The following is a 16,291-nucleotide window of genomic DNA, read 5'->3' as shown; positions in this document are numbered from 1 at the left end:
TTGTTGATGCCATATAAATTGAAAAAGATGAATATTTTCATATTAACATAAACTCGATGTTGTTGACACCCAATTTGGCTCTCCACAATATGGATTAATTCAATTTCAAACAATTTAAAATAATTAGCTTTTATAAAATTCAAAATATTTTCAAGAATTTTTTAAATGATTTTGTCATTTTTATAATTTTCTATATATATATATATATATTCAAATTATATATTTAATTACTACCTTTTATGATGATCTAGAAATCATCTCAAAAAAAATTGTTTTAAACTAAATATTTTATTTAATTAGGTTAGTTTAATTATAGTTTATGATTTGAGCTAATTAGTTTATAATTAAGTTAGTTACCTTATTTTTTTTAATTAGTACTAATTCATTTTATTTAATTTTTAGCTAATTTTACCAATTATATCCAACTCTGGTTAAATTCTTAATTAAATTGGCCAAATTATCCACCTTTTCAGGCCCAATTCAGCCCAACCCCAAATTCCCATAACAACACTCAGATCCAACATTACATACACATACAATACAACTCAATCATACATACAAACGACTCCAGAGAACGACCTCGGCGAAGATCCCTAAGCAACATCTCATCTCGTTGGAGTTTCGTTCGTCTCCTTCTCGTCAACTCTCAGATTCGCTGCCCAGAAAGAGAGGTAAACACTTCTTAGCCCTTTTATTGATTTCTAGTCCAGCGAATGTTGAATTGATTTGTGTTCTTTACTGATTCTCTTTCGGAAACAACCCCTCTATCAGTTTTAAGAGAGAATACTCAACCCATGAATATCTGCACGCTTGATTTTTATACAGTTTGGCCTACTTTTTAGTTTATTCATTTGATTCCTCTGTGATTATGTATTGGTTTTTTTTGGCTTACTTCCTAGTTTATTCCGTTGATTCCTCTGTGATTAGGTTTTGGGGGTTGTTAGATTGGCTGTATCTATGCAATTACAATCTTTGCAAAACAGATACTCCCCCATTCATCTTTGCATCTTATTCTAAGGGCCCCTATGGCCATGATTTGATATCAGGTTGATTTGAAGTTGACGTGGAATTTAGATCTCAAAAGTTGTATTTTTTCTTATAAACGTGAAAGTCCCATAATTTTGTAAACTATCAAAACTTCCCAAATTCTTACAAGCTTACCGAATGAGCAAAACTTAGTCTATAAATAAGGACTAAGTTATCAGAATATCATTAGGCACCACATTAAAAAATCTCATATCTCCATGTTTGTTTAGAAATAAATGTTTGCGATCACATGCTATTACAAACTTTCATATACACATAATTTTACAAAGATACACTAGTCCAATAAATCAACGATAGTAATAACTAGTTATTCATTCATATAATCCTTTCACAGGTACATACAATCTCTTCACGTCGACCCAGTCGTTTCTTGCAAAATTAAAAATTATAGATCTTTTTTTGTAAAATATAAACTTACAGATCAAGTTTTAAGTTTTAAAATAGTTGAATTCACAAATTTGGATCCTACCTTTTAGTGAGATATGGAATCAAGATTTCGAATTGAAGTTGAAGTTTTGTTCAAGTGTCATACAAAAACAATGATTTCAAATCAAAACTTCAAATTTGAACTCCAAATTGCATGGCCAAACGCCTACTATGGCAATAACATTTGACACTGCTGCAGTTCTACACCTTTTGAACCCACTTTCAGATGTTGCAATCTGATCCTTGGCATGACAACACTATTCATCCAATCAATATTCAGATTTTATCCAAGTGTTGTCAAGCTGCTTGTTGACCTAGAGTCCCTTAATCCCAAAAAATGCATCCCCTAGTTCATTTGTTTTCTTTTCTATTGCACAAACCAAATATTTACTCGGTTTGTTTCCGCAATCAAGTGACATGTGCTATACCTATTATTTAGGAGGGGAAAACATCAATTTCTTATAATTCTTAATAAGAATTTAAGGTCCCCGGGCTTTGGTCTAATACTAAGTGGCAAAGGTGTAGTATGTGATACCTGAGTTAGACACGGGTCTTGGCTTTAAACTTTGTCAAGGACAAAAGCCTGGTATTTAATTTAAGTAGAGACTATGTCAAACTTTGAGCTATTGGCACTCGGTGATTTCTCGATAATTTAAAAAAGGATATTCTCCTTCCTCTTTACTCTTTACAAGGCTATCCTTTTTAGTGCAATATTTTTTCTGAAAAATGCTAATATAGTAATATCTCTCTATATTATAAATCTAGAACAGGAAAGTGAATCTTATCTGTCAAAATATTGCATTATTTTGGTAATGATGTTAATAGGAAGTGTTAAGAGAACAATGGAAGTGATACTCAGGGTTATAATACAGCTACGGAGCAGTAAAAAATTAGTACTTGAGTATTGTTTTAGAAACTAGAACTAAGATCCCTCAAGTGATAGTCTCGAGGGAGACAGTTATATCCTGGATTCCTTGAGGGAAGAGATGACTATTTCATTTAACTTGATGTGCACCTTTTAGATGGCTCTTTCCTTTACTCCTATTTCTGCTCTTATACATGCTGCTGTCACTTTTAAACCAAGCTCTTGTGCCTGCTGTAGCTTGCCGGAAGCCATAAGAAACTTATTCTTGCCTCCTTCCTTTAAGTTGTTGAAAGGAATTCTATTATGCACGTCAAATTGAAATAAGGCCACTAAGTTTATCTATTATGGGAAACTGAATAAAGCACAATACTGATTCTTTATTTATGCAATGTCACATGTTTTTATGTATCAGATAAGGAAGATTCTCCCTCATGCATCGTATGGTATGTCCTAAAAAATTATCGATAGAATATTAACATCACGTTTCTTCTTTGCAGGGTGTGAAATGGCAGAAACATCAGCAACTACTTTATCAGTTGGTTCAACCACATCTCTTGGTTGCAAAGGGAGCTCAATATCACAATCAAAAGTCTTTGGTGTGAAATTCAACTCCAAAAACAGCATTAGGAGTTTCAGTGGTTTGAAGGCTGCGACAACTGTACGCTGTGAATCAGAATCGTCCTTTCTTGGGAAAGAAAGTGTTGCTGCCCTTAAACAATCTATTACTCCAAAGGCCCAAAAAGAAAACAAGGGATATGTTAATTGTGTTCAGCCTCAAGCATCTTACAAAGTGGCTATTCTTGGAGCCAGCGGTGGTATTGGCCAACCTTTGGCTCTTTTGGTCAAGATGTCACCATTAGTTTCAGAGCTGAACCTTTATGATATAGCTAATGTCAAAGGAGTTGCTGCTGATCTCAGTCACTGCAACACTCCTTCCCAAGTTTCGGATTTCACTGGAGCATCTGAATTGGCCAACTGCTTGAAAGGTGTAAATGTGGTGGTCATACCTGCTGGTGTTCCAAGAAAGCCAGGTATGACACGTGATGACCTGTTCAACATTAACGCAAACATTGTGAAGACATTGGTCGAGGCTGTTGCTGATAACTGCCCTGATGCTTTTATCCACATTATTAGCAATCCAGTCAACTCCACAGTGCCAATTGCAGCAGAGGTGTTGAAGCGAAAGGGTGTTTATGATCCTAAAAAACTTTTTGGTGTTACCACCCTAGATGTAGTCAGGGCAAACACATTTGTTGCTCAGAAGAAAAATTTAAGGCTTATAGACGTAGATGTCCCAGTTGTGGGTGGCCATGCTGGTATTACCATTTTGCCTTTGTTATCGAAGACTAAACCTTCAATTACTTTCACTGACGAAGAAGTACAGGAGCTAACTGTGAGGATTCAAAATGCTGGCACAGAAGTTGTGGAGGCAAAGGCTGGTGCAGGGTCTGCTACACTTTCCATGGCTTACGCTGCTGCAAGATTTGTTGAGTCCTCTCTCCGCGCACTTGATGGAGATGGTGATGTCTATGAGTGTGCTTTTGTGCAGTCTGACCTATCAGAGCTTCCATTCTTTGCTTCAAGGATTAAAATAGGAAAGAATGGGGTTGAGGCTTTGATTTCATCTGACCTTCAAGGATTGACTGAATATGAACAGAAAGCTCTTGATGCTTTAAAGCCAGAATTGAAGTCTAGCATTGAGAAAGGTACAGGTTTTGTTGGGAAAGAACCTGTAGCTGCTTAGAAATTTACAAGCTGAAGAAATGATGACAGGAATAAAGTAATTTAGCAAAATTCATGATGATCAACAAATTCCAGTTTTGCATTTGAGTTAAAAGGTGCTTCTGTTACGGAGAAACAAGCAATAATGTTGTAGAATTGTATCTCCTTTCCGGTGTGTAAACTCTTTAAGTGACGATGTTGAGGCACTCTTATTATGTTCCTTCTTTCTTGTTAAATCAACTGTCTGTCTCTCTATAATCTGAGCGTGTCATTTTGGTTCTTCTGTGATGAAAATTCAGGAAATACTTCGATTTATTCTGAAACTTAGTTATGCTAAAAGTGAGTATTCTAAACCCGTTGTTAACTTTGCTTACCCAATTTTTGGCGTCTTACAGTGAATATTACAACAGAGCTTCTTTTCAATGTTTGTACCTGTAAGAGCTACTTGATTGGTATGGAGGCATATTTGATTGATTAAATTGTTTGGTTCTTCAATATTGAACAAGATAAGTGTAACAAAATAAAATCCCCTCCCTAAATAGGAAGCCAATTCTTTCAAAACTTCAAAATTGAATCTCCCAACCTGAACAAGATCATCTTGCCGCCACTATATTACAATTTCCAACTAGAATGACATACTCTATAAAAATTCTATCCATTTGAAGGAATTGAACAGTCCTTTGATATTTTATTATAAATCACTTTGCCAGTTTGCGTTTGTTCAATGTAAACCTCCCTTTGATCACAGTCCTTTTGCAGTCACTGTCTTCCATCTGGCAAATTCAACAGTTTTCCCAGCTTGAAACTCGTTCAGTTCTGTCCATAAGCATGGAAAGTTTAGCCAGTATACTGATCACAACTTAGTCATAGCAAAATCAACTGCATCCTGCTATTTGACATATATTATAGATTCTCTCTCTCTCTCTGCCTATGGGTCTAGTTAAATCTAGCTTCAGGCTGTATTCAACGACAATGGAATTCTCTCTTTCCTGTACATCTAGAGTTCTCCTGATGCATGATTAATGGGACTCTGATATTAAAAGTGTGGTTCTATACACCACATTCCATATCATTGTCATCATCCTTTCAAAAGATAAATCTTTACAAGTCCAACTTTCATTTTGCTCCAGAATTTACTGGGTAAACATTTTACAATTATCAATAGTCATTGCTCGAGCATCGACCTTATCTGAAATGATGGAAGCGGTTTCAATCTCTAATAACAACTTTACGACTATGGACTGCTGAGAATAACTTGGCAAAGTTATGGCAGTCAACACAAATCCGGAGGTCTTTTGCAACTCTAATTGACGTGCCAGGGGGAGTTGATAGAACCCCAAAAGCAATAGCCAATTTCTCACTGTGATATGATAATGCAATCTGCTTCTCTTCCGTACCAAAATTGTGCAACTCTGACATTGTCTCAGCAATGTATCCTGCTATCCTCAGTTGTTGATTGATCTCGTACAACATCGATGAATAAATATTCATCAGTAGTACATAATCTCCGGCTTCTTGTGCTTCAAGTTCAATCAAATGCTCAATGACTTGTTCTCCTAGGTCAGCTTGGTGATGAATTCTACAAGCTCCTAGTAGAGTCCTCCATATAGTTGCATCTGGTTTGACCTTCATCGAATTTATAAGGTTGTAAGCTTCATCAACCATACCTGCACGACCCATTAGATCAACCACACACCCATAATGATGAATGTTTGATGAAATCCCAAACTCTTTGCTCATACTATTGAAAAACATCCTACCCTCATCAAGTAGTCCAGAGTGACTGCAAGCAGTAAAACAATACAAGTTCCAAGAGCGTTTGATTAATAACTAATAAGCATCCCTGTCAATGTGAAGGAAACAAACTTGAGTACTTGAGCAATATCGAAGTAAGTGTTTAAACTTTGTATTTGGATTAATGGACTAAACTGTGTAAAGCTTGGATAAGTAACTAATGAGATTGTACTTGTGTATGATTTTACATTTGTATTGAACACCAAAGCAAATGACCCTTAGCATACTTCAAAGAAAATGACCTTTACTGTCCCTTATTATGCTTCAAATTCAAAACAAATGATCTTCAGTATATTGACCTTTAGTATATTGAAACCAAGAGCTTTTACAAGATTATTTTTTTATGCTTCAAATTAGATGACCTTTGGTATATTGAAACCAAAGAGTCTTTTATGTCACAAGCTATAGCTATTTGAAGCTATGGAACAATGATTATTTCTATGGTAAATAATAATGAAAAAGTGATATCCCAACAATATAATAATAATAATAATAATAATAATAATAATAATAATAATAATAATAATAATAATAATAATAATAATGACGTAGAAATTTGTACTTGAAGTGTTACGTATAGCTTATTATTTTAAAGAAAAAATAAACTTTAAATAATTTAATCTCTACGTTAACTAGTGCTATATTTATTTTTACTTCACAATTTATGTGATATAAAATGATACATAGTACTATATTAGTTTTTTTTTTTTTTAATTTTCTGAATCTCTTTTACCAAATGGCCTCTTGACCTTTAGAGCCTTAGGTTGAGGTCCACCTAGAGAAGAAAATTGAAACTCAGTTCGGTCCATGATTTCAATGTTAGGTTTGTGGACCAAAAGAGGTGATACTCGTAAGTCGTAACTCAAGCCTAACACTATTGATTAGGCACCAACTTTAAAAATATTATTTCGACTTTATTTATTTAAGTGGGGATATATAGTTATTAAGTATAACTTCAATTGGTAAAATTGAATTTTAATTTCGAAAATCTATTGTAATTTGGAACAATGGTATTATCAGAAGAATAGTACTTCCTTGATTTACTCTAGTTCAGGTCTGGATCAGTTGGTGGATTTTTCACATTCTGCTTGTAAAATTCAATAGAATGCAGTAACTCTGATGTAAATCAACCTTTTTATGTGTGTGTTTTCGTCTGTTGTAACTTTAGATCTGTTAAACCCTGCTATTTTTGCATATCGAATATGATTCTGAGTTTGAAATTTGATCTAGGAGTAATCGGATCTCTCCGGCTTGCTTCTCTTTATGAAAGGATAATTATGTAAACGTCCATGTTTGAAGTTGATGCTAGATGTGTAGACTTATGCAGTGTTAACCATATGCAAGCTACCATGGTTAATAATTTGTTAGAAGTTAGTTGAAGTTTGTTAGATGTTAGTTGTAGGCTGATAGTGACTTGTAACTAACTACTCAAACTCTATAAATGCAACTCACTCACACCACATGAAAGGTGAGAGTGTGTATGCATAATGTGACTATTGATAGCAATGTGATCTTCTCTCTTCCTCTCTTCTTCTCTGCAACATCTCCTCTGTTTCTTCTTCTTCTGCTGCATCTGCAGCTTCTTTACTTCGACTTCCATTTTTCCTTCTCGTCTAACTCGTCTTGATTCATATAGTCGTCTAACAAGACTCCATCACTGAAGTTATCATGGTATCAGAGCATTTGGTAAGTTCCTAGAACTGGAACAAGCAGTTAAGTACTGAAAGAAAAAAAAACGAGAAGTGCAGGTGCTCATCTTTGAAAGGTGTTTGAGTCGTAGTCAATTTTCAGCATTCTCAGTTTCGAAGCAAGTTCAATGGTGAATCTAGGTGAAGCTGCAACTGGAACACTAGGTGCTGAGAACTTCAACTCAAACACAACAACATCTGAGCTGGTAATACCAAATATTGACCACAATCATCCTCTCTTCTTGCATCAAAATGATACTCCAGGTAGCTCATTAATTTCTCTTCAACTAGTTGGTTCAGAGAACTATGCGATCTGGAGTAGATCAATGAGAATTGGATTCATAGGCAAGAGTAAACTTGGATTCATTGATGGTAGATATCCTAAGTCTAAGTTTGGACCTGAGTTTTCTGATGCTTGGGAGAAGTGTAATGTTGTAATCCTCTCTTGGATTATGAATGCAGTTCGACCAGGATTGCTGGGAACTGTGGTGTATGGAGGAGATGCACACAAGGTTTGGTGTGATCTAAAGGAAAGGTTCGACAAGATAAATGGAGCTCATGTGTATCAACTCCATAAAGAAATTCATGGACTAAGTCAGGGAACCATGTCAGTTTCAGATTATTATACAAAACTCAAAGGCTTGTGGAATGAATATGATTCAATTATGCCTTGTCCAGGTTGTTCATGTCCCGAGTCTAAGAAGTTTCAAGATCATTATGAGTATCAAAGGTTACTAGAGTTCCTAATGGGACTAAATGAAACCTACTCTGCAGTTAGAGGACAGATTTTGATGCAGTCTCCAACTCCAACTCTTAACAAAGCCTTTTCCCTTGTCATGGATTATGAAAGTCAAAGGAACATAGCACACACTAACTATGAATCATGCCTTCCTAAACTAATGGAAAGTACTGCATTGTTTAGCCAAAAAGGGAGTGGTTATAGTGTTGGTAATGGGAATTATGGTCATCAACCTGGTGGAGGTGGTGGTAATCCAATTAGAAGTCACTATGAAGCTCAATTCAATCCTCAAAAACCACAAAAGTCTGTTATTACCTGTGAGGTGTGTGGATACAGAGGTCACACTAAGGAGCAATGCTTCAAAGTCAAAGGATATCCAGTTGGCTGGAGATCCAAGAAGAAAACTGGTAGTTCTACACCTAACTCTAGTTCCTTTGCTAACCAAGTTACAGTTGCTCAAAGTGCAGGCTTATCACACAATGAAGAACCTAGTGCAGCATACAAGTCACCAGCAGCTTTCTTCACAAAAGAACAATATCAACAAATAATGCAGTTACTAACCAAAGGCAGTGACACTGGTGGAGAGCATTCAGCCAAAGCAGCCACAGCAGGTAGAGTTTTATCAACACTAGTGTCCAAATATGTAAATAAGGAGTGGATAGTTGACACAGGAGCCACTAACCATATGACATCTCAGCTGTCATCACTAAATAAATGTACCTCAGTGTCTAAGCCTAAAAGAAGGCATGTACTACTACCAACAGGAAATGTTGCATTAGTGTCTCATGTTGGCAGCACAAAAGTCTTTGGAGATCAAGTTATTGACAATGTTCTCTTTGTTCCTGATGTCAAATGCAACCTCTTATCTGTGTCGCAACTAACTAAGGAGCTTCAATGTATGGCAGCCTTCTTTCCTGATTTTTGTGTCTTTCAGGATCTCTACAGTGGACAGGTCAAGGGGATTGGTAGAGAAGATGAAGGACTCTACATCCTCAAGGAAGGCTTTCACCATACTGATCCTACTCAGAGGAGATGCAGTACTTCTACTGCTCAAGTTTCTTCTACTAGTGTTGTATATGGTAGTAGTTCTGAGTCAAGTACACTGTGGCATAGCAGGTTAGGACATGCTCCTATTGATGTAATAAGAAGGTCCTTTAGTCTTTCAGGAGTAGATATCTCTAACAGCTCACCTTGTACAGTGTGTCCATTAGCAAAACAAACAAAAGTTCCTTTTCCTGTAAGCAATCACACTTCAAAGGCTCTCTTTGACTTGGTGCATTGTGATGTTTGGGGACCATATAGAGTACCTACTCATAATGGAATGAAATACTTTATTACTGTAGTAGACGACTACTCCAGATTCACTTGGATATTTCTTCTCACAGCTAAATCTGATACTATAGTTGTGATGAGACATTTTTTTGCTCAAATCCATAATCAGTTTTCAACTTGTGTCAAAGTGCTTAGAATTGATAATGGGACTGAATTTATGAGCACAGCCTTTCAGTCCATGCTGTCAACTCTGGGAATATGTCATCAAACCACATGTGTTTACACTCCTCAGCAAAATGGTGTGGTAGAAAGGAAGCACAGAACTATCTTGAACATGGCAAGAGCCTTGAGGTTCCAAGCATCAGTACCCTTGCAGTTTTGGGGAGAATGTGTTACCACAGCTGTCTATATCCTTAATAGACTTCCATCTAAACTGTTGTCTTATAAGTCTCCCTTTGAGATACTATATCAACATCCTCCATCCCTCTCTCATATCAAAATTTTTGGTTGCCTATGTTATGCTACTTGTCCAGCCATCACTGATAAGTTCTCTCCTAGAGCTATACCTGTTGTGCTTATGGGATACTCTTTGTCTCAAAAGGGGTACCTCCTATATGATCTGCATACTAAGTCCTTGTTTTTTAACAGGCATGTTGTGTTCAAAGAAGACATGTTCCCTTTTAAAGACTTTCAAACCTCATCTAATCCCATCTTTCCTGTCTTAACTCTAGTACAACCTGATAATGATCATCCACCTACTAGCCTGTCACCTGATGATCCTCCTCAAGACTCTCAGCTACCACTTACTCCTGAAATCCATTCTCCACTTCCATCTCCCACATCGGCTCCTACCAGAAAGTCCTCCAGATCAACCAAACCTCCTATCTGGCTTCAGGATTTTGTTACTCAATCCAAAAGTCACTCTTGTCTGTTTCCAGTTTCTGACTTTGTTAGCTACAAACATCTGTCTCCTTCTTACAGCTCCTGCATCAAAACATTCTCAGCGATCTCAGAGCCCTCTTCTTATCATGAAGCTGCTCTTGACCCTCAGTGGATCCATACAATGCAGCAGGAAATAGATGCCTTGATGGACAACAAAACTTAGAGTCTAGTAGATCTTCCTCCTGGTAAGAAGCCTATTGGCTGCAGATGGATCTACAAAGTAAAATACAAATCTACAGGTGAAGTGGAGAGGTATAAGGCCAGGCTAGTTGCTAAGGGGTATATCCAACAAGAGGGGCTCGATTATGGGGAAACTTTCAGCCCTGTGGCCAAAATGGTTACTGTGAGATCCATTATAGCACTTGCTGCTTCAAAGGGTTGGCTCATCCATCAGATGGATGTTTACAATGCCTTCCTTAATGGTGATCTGTTAGAGGATGTCTACATGACCATTCCTTCTGGGTTTGCTAGACAGGGGGAGAACACTAGAGTCTGCAAACTCCACAAGTCTCTATATGGCCTCAAACAAGCACCAAGGTAATGGAACTTTAAGCTAACACATTCTTTACTTCGGCTGGGATTTCATCAAAGTCACTATGATTACTCACTCTTCACTAGACATGATAAACATGATATACTTATTGTGATGGTATATGTAGATGATCTTTTGCTCACTGGTAGTAACCAGGACATCATCAGAGACATCAAAAAAGATCTACAGAAGGAGTTCAAGATGAATGATCTAGGAGAGCTCAAATTCTTCCTAGGGATTGAATGTTCCAGATCAAGCAAAGGGATCCACATGTCTCAAAGGAAATATGCTCTTGAACTAATAGCTGAGTGTGGTCTAGGGGGAGCTAAACCTGCAGCAACTCCCCTGGAACAGAATCAGAAGCTCACATCTGCACAATATGATGAGTGTGTTGGAGGTACAGGTAATGAGGGATATGAAGATCACAAACTTCAGGATCCCAGCAGGTACCAAAGACTGGTAGGAAGACTTCTATATCTGACCATGACTAGACCTAACTTAGCCTTCTCAGTTCAGGTTCTGATTCAGTTCATGCACTGCCCCAAAGAGTCTCACATGGAAGCTGCATTAAGAGTGGTTAGGTACATAAAAGAAGCCCCTGGTCTCTGACTACTAATGCCAGTAGAAGACACCAACAAGCTTCTAGCCTACTATGACTCAGATTGGGGAAGCTGCCTGGAAACAAAAAGATCTATAACTGGCTACTTGGTCAAGCTTGGTGGAGCCTTGATATCCTGGAAATCTAAGAAACAAGAGACTGTATCCAGAAGCTCAACTGAAGCTGAGTTTAGAAGCATGGCTCATTGTGCTGCTGAAGTTACATGGCTTGTAGGGCTGTTTGAAGAACTTGGCATACACATTGAGCTTCCTATAACCATGGTGTGTGACAGCAAAGCAGCTATTCAAATTGCTGCTAATCCTATCTTCCATGAAAGAACCAAACACATAGACATCGATTGTCACTTTGTAAGAGAAAAGATCAACCAAGGTATGCTGAAAACAGAATTCACACACACCAAGGATCAACTAGCCGACTTGCTCACAAAGAGTCTTGGCAAGGGACAACATCAACTGCTGGTGAAGGAGCTTGGAGTCATGAACTTGTTCAAACCATGAGCTTGAGGGGGAGTGTTAACCATATGCAAGCTACCATGGTTAAAAATTTGTTAGAAGTTAGTTGAAGTTTGTTAGATGTTAGTTGTAGGTTGATAGTGACTTGTAACTAACTACTCAAACTCTATAAATGCAACTCACTCACACCACATGAAAGGTGAGAGTGTGTATGCATAATGTGACTATTGATAGCAATGTGATCTTCTCTCTTCCTCTCTTCTTCTCTGCAACATCTCCTCTGTTTCTTCTTCTGCTGCTGTATCTGCAGCTTCTTTACTTCGACTTCCATTTTTCCTTCTCGTCTAACTCGTCTTGATTCATATAGTCGTCTAACAAGACTCCATCACTGAAGTTATTATGCAGTGATAGCTAATGGAGCGATTGTGCTATTTCTGTTTTCTAAATACGTTATTCTTGTCATATGCAATTTCATACCTGTGCGTCCAATTATTGATTTTAATAACTCATCGACTATTACCATCCATTTTCCATCTATCACACAAACAGAGAGCGAAACAAGAATCTAATCTAGTAGTTAGAGGTGTCTGATGCATGTCTTATATTCTAGAAATACACTTTGTACAGTTTGATTTTAACTTTTTTATTTCTTCTATTCCAAATATTGTCTATTTTCGCACAATCAACAGTCAGCTTCACCAATTTTCTCACGTTTGAGATTCAAATGAGGCTAAATTCCTTGGTTGTAAATAATATCTATAGTTTTAGAAGGAAAATATTTTAATTTTAAATTCTGTTTATGTGCCTTTTTGTGATGGAATGCCTTGCATCTTTATACTACTCTGATCTTCTGTATCGTTTGCAATCAGGATCCTTCTCCAATATCCATTTCTATGACTTACTCAGACTCCTTGTTCGCTAAAGATTAAATTAAAGCCTACGTGTACGATCTAAATGCCTCTGTCATCTTGTTAGAGCTATCGAGTCCTGTATCTTAGTGGTGACAAGGTGAAAGCAAATATTTCTGTGTTTTAAACAAATTATGGATGAGAGTTATTAAAACTGAAACAATTTTCTTGAGTGTCTTGGGTGAAGATTTTATCAGTGGTATGGACCACATACTGGCCTCTATTTCTTTTGGGATAAAATGATTGTTATTTGGTCCTCTTTTACTATTATTTTTTTTGTGGAAAGGTTTGTTATAGCAACAGCCGTAGCAGAATAATTGGTTTGAATCTTGCGATTAGCTAAGCTGACAAGCAAATGTGTTTTCTATGCTATTCAAAACTTGTCAGATACTCATATATGTTTTACTGATGCAATATTTTCTATTACAAGCACTGTGCTATACATTTACTATTAATCCCTTCTTTTTTTCTTTTTGGTATTGAGAACCAACTTTAGCTGTTGGGAGCAACATAGCAGTGTGGATCGGAATTTGTTTGTCAAATCTCCATAGCAATACCTGTCCTCTCATTTTTGACATAGTTCGGCTTACCCTCTGATTTCTTCTGTTAGTAACCCTGTTTCAGATAGATCCAGTTTTTGGTTGTGTCTATACATTGTCAATTCTGTTAAGCAGTGTTGAAAATTTGTTTCAAACCCACTGACAAGCGTCTTTATCACACTGCTCATTCCTATTAGTTGCTCTTCTTATATATTGCCCATATTCATGTCAAAAGTTGATTTTATCATCTACGATTAAGGTGTTGTATATTATCAAACCAATCTGTATTTTTATGGTTTTGTGTTTTACTTATTATATCATTTGAAGATTTCTATAGAAATAAGGAACTCCACTGTGTTGGCAGATTGTTTATTAGTAATAATTTTGAATGTTATATGTCTCCTACTCCTACTCATTCTTATTTTCATTCATTGCCGCATGTAAATCAATTGAGTCCAATTTAGAGACTCACTTTCCTGTCTTGCATTCCCGTTGAGTTTACCCAACATTTTATTCGACTCAACCCATTCAAAGTTGAAAGGAAGCCGATGACCAGGTTAAAAGAAAGCTAAATTACAGCTTTTAGGAGCCAAGAATCGAGTTGTATACATTGGATATACAGTATATACAAAAGTATACATGATATATAGTGGTCGTATATAATTGATACAGGGATGAAATGGGCTAAGATAGGTCCACATGATATAGCAGACCATTTTAAAAGTATTTTAGGACAGGTTTGGGCTTACTGAGCCCTATAATTTTTGTAAACTTTACCTAAATCCCATAATGGAAAAGTCTAATTACTATACATCCCTCATTGTACCAAAATTACCCGATATCCCCTTTTTTTCAATTTTTCTGATACATTAGTGATGTATCTGATACATCAATTATCTATAGAGTAATTAATGAAGATCATCTATTTATGGATAGTATCTTAGTATAAGGTATGATTGGTTCTTTAAATCAATTACTGATCTAATTAATGAGATTAATTTGGTTAAAAAAATAACGGTTGTGTACGTGAAGATTCAAGCCAAAAAACAGAGCATAAATTCAAACCAAATTCGATTTCAATTTTTTTTCCAGTTTTGGTGATACATAAGTTATGTATCTGATACTTCAACTTTAGATGTAGAATACTTAATGCATATCAACTATTTATGGTTAGTATTTTAATGTAAGTTTTGATTGGTTATTTAATTGAATCACTGATCTAATTAATGAGATTAATTTGTTTAAAAAAGCAACTGTGATGTTCATGAAGATTCAAGCCAAAAAATAGAGCATCGTCTCGAATGGAAAAAACAGAGCATCAATTCAAACCGAAGTTGATTTCAATAATTTTTTCACTTTTGCTGATACATAAGTTATGTATCTGATACATAAGTTATGTATCTGATACATAACTTTAGCTATAGAATAGTTAATGCACATCAGCTATTTATGGATAGAAGATTGAGATAAGGTATGATCGGCTCTTATAGTTCCGAATCTCAATGGGTGGGACGGGATCTTCTTGATGACGTATTTTATTCCCTGCATTGACATGAAAATGGTTAAATACAACTTGAACTTTATACATAAATACGATGTATCATATGCATTAAAATATCTGATGCATGAGATGAGATTCTGATACATACAGAAGATGTATCAGAATGAGTTATATATTATATTCTGATACATAAATGTAGATGTATCAGAATCATTAAAACTTGAAACAACAGAAAATGACACTTAAACATGATGTATCAGAAATAGTAAATCTCCAAAAAATTGCATTTGAAAAAGACATTATGTATCTGATACATAAATGTAGATGTATCAGAATCATTAAAACTTGAAATAACAGAAACTGACACTTAAACATGATGTATCAGAAATAGTAAATCTCCAAAAAATTGCATTTGAAAAAGACATTATGTATCTGATACATAAATGTAGATGTATCAGAATCATTAAAACTTGAAACAACAGAAACTGACACTTAAACATGATGTATAAGAAATAGTAAATCTCCAAAAAATTGCATTTGAAAAAGACATTATGTATCTGATACATAAATGATATGTATCAGAATCATTAAAACTTGAAATAACAGAAACTGACACTTAAAACATGATGTATCAGAAATATTAAATCTCCAAAAAATTGCATTTGAAAAAGACATTATGTATCTGATACATAAATGATATGTATCAGAATCATTAAAACCTTCACAAAATTTTCATTCTAAAAAAAAAACCTTAATTGAACCCATACCTTTGGGAGATTATGGCGTGTTGTAACCCCTTCAATCTTGTTGTCTATTTCTTTGGGTGCATGTTTAATGTAGCTTTCGACTTCAATTTCTCACGTAGCTTATTCATCACTGCTGGATCGTTATGATGTTTGGATCTAACCTCGTCGTAACCTTCCCAAGACGAATCAGAACCAGGTGAAACAAGAATTCCTTGATTTTTATTGGACTGTTTGAGACCATGAACGGATTCCATATGTATCATTGAAGGTACGAGAAACAAAAATAGAAAGATTTACAGAAGAAAGCAAATGATAAAAATTTTAGAAGATTTTTCAAAGATTTATAGAAGAAATCAAAAGATACAAATTTTAGGAGAAATCAGATTGAATGAGGATGAAGTGAAATTTCATATAAGGAAAGATTAAAATATACCTTAGTTGAAACCTTGAAATTGATTAACGGTTGAAGAGGATCAAATTAACTAGAGCAAATTAGGGC

General features: G+C 35.8%; 1 protein-coding gene across 1 annotated transcript; it reads left to right on the top strand.

Annotated features, from left to right (window-relative positions):
• Positions 1-528: 528 nt before the first annotated feature.
• Positions 529-4,318, top strand: LOC129892169 (malate dehydrogenase, chloroplastic-like). Its single transcript, XM_055967727.1, has 2 exons — positions 529-671; positions 2,836-4,318. Exon 2 carries the CDS (start codon positions 2,844-2,846, stop codon positions 4,080-4,082), a length of 1,239 nt encoding a protein of 412 aa, XP_055823702.1. The 5' UTR covers positions 529-671; positions 2,836-2,843; the 3' UTR covers positions 4,083-4,318.
• Positions 4,319-16,291: the final 11,973 nt, after the last annotated feature.

The sequence above is a fragment of the Solanum dulcamara genome, chromosome 6 (assembly GCF_947179165.1).
Source record: "Solanum dulcamara chromosome 6, daSolDulc1.2, whole genome shotgun sequence".
NCBI classification, from domain to species: domain Eukaryota; kingdom Viridiplantae; phylum Streptophyta; class Magnoliopsida; order Solanales; family Solanaceae; genus Solanum; species Solanum dulcamara.
Note: the sequence above shows the minus strand (reverse complement) of the source record. Positions and strands in the feature narration are given on the sequence as shown.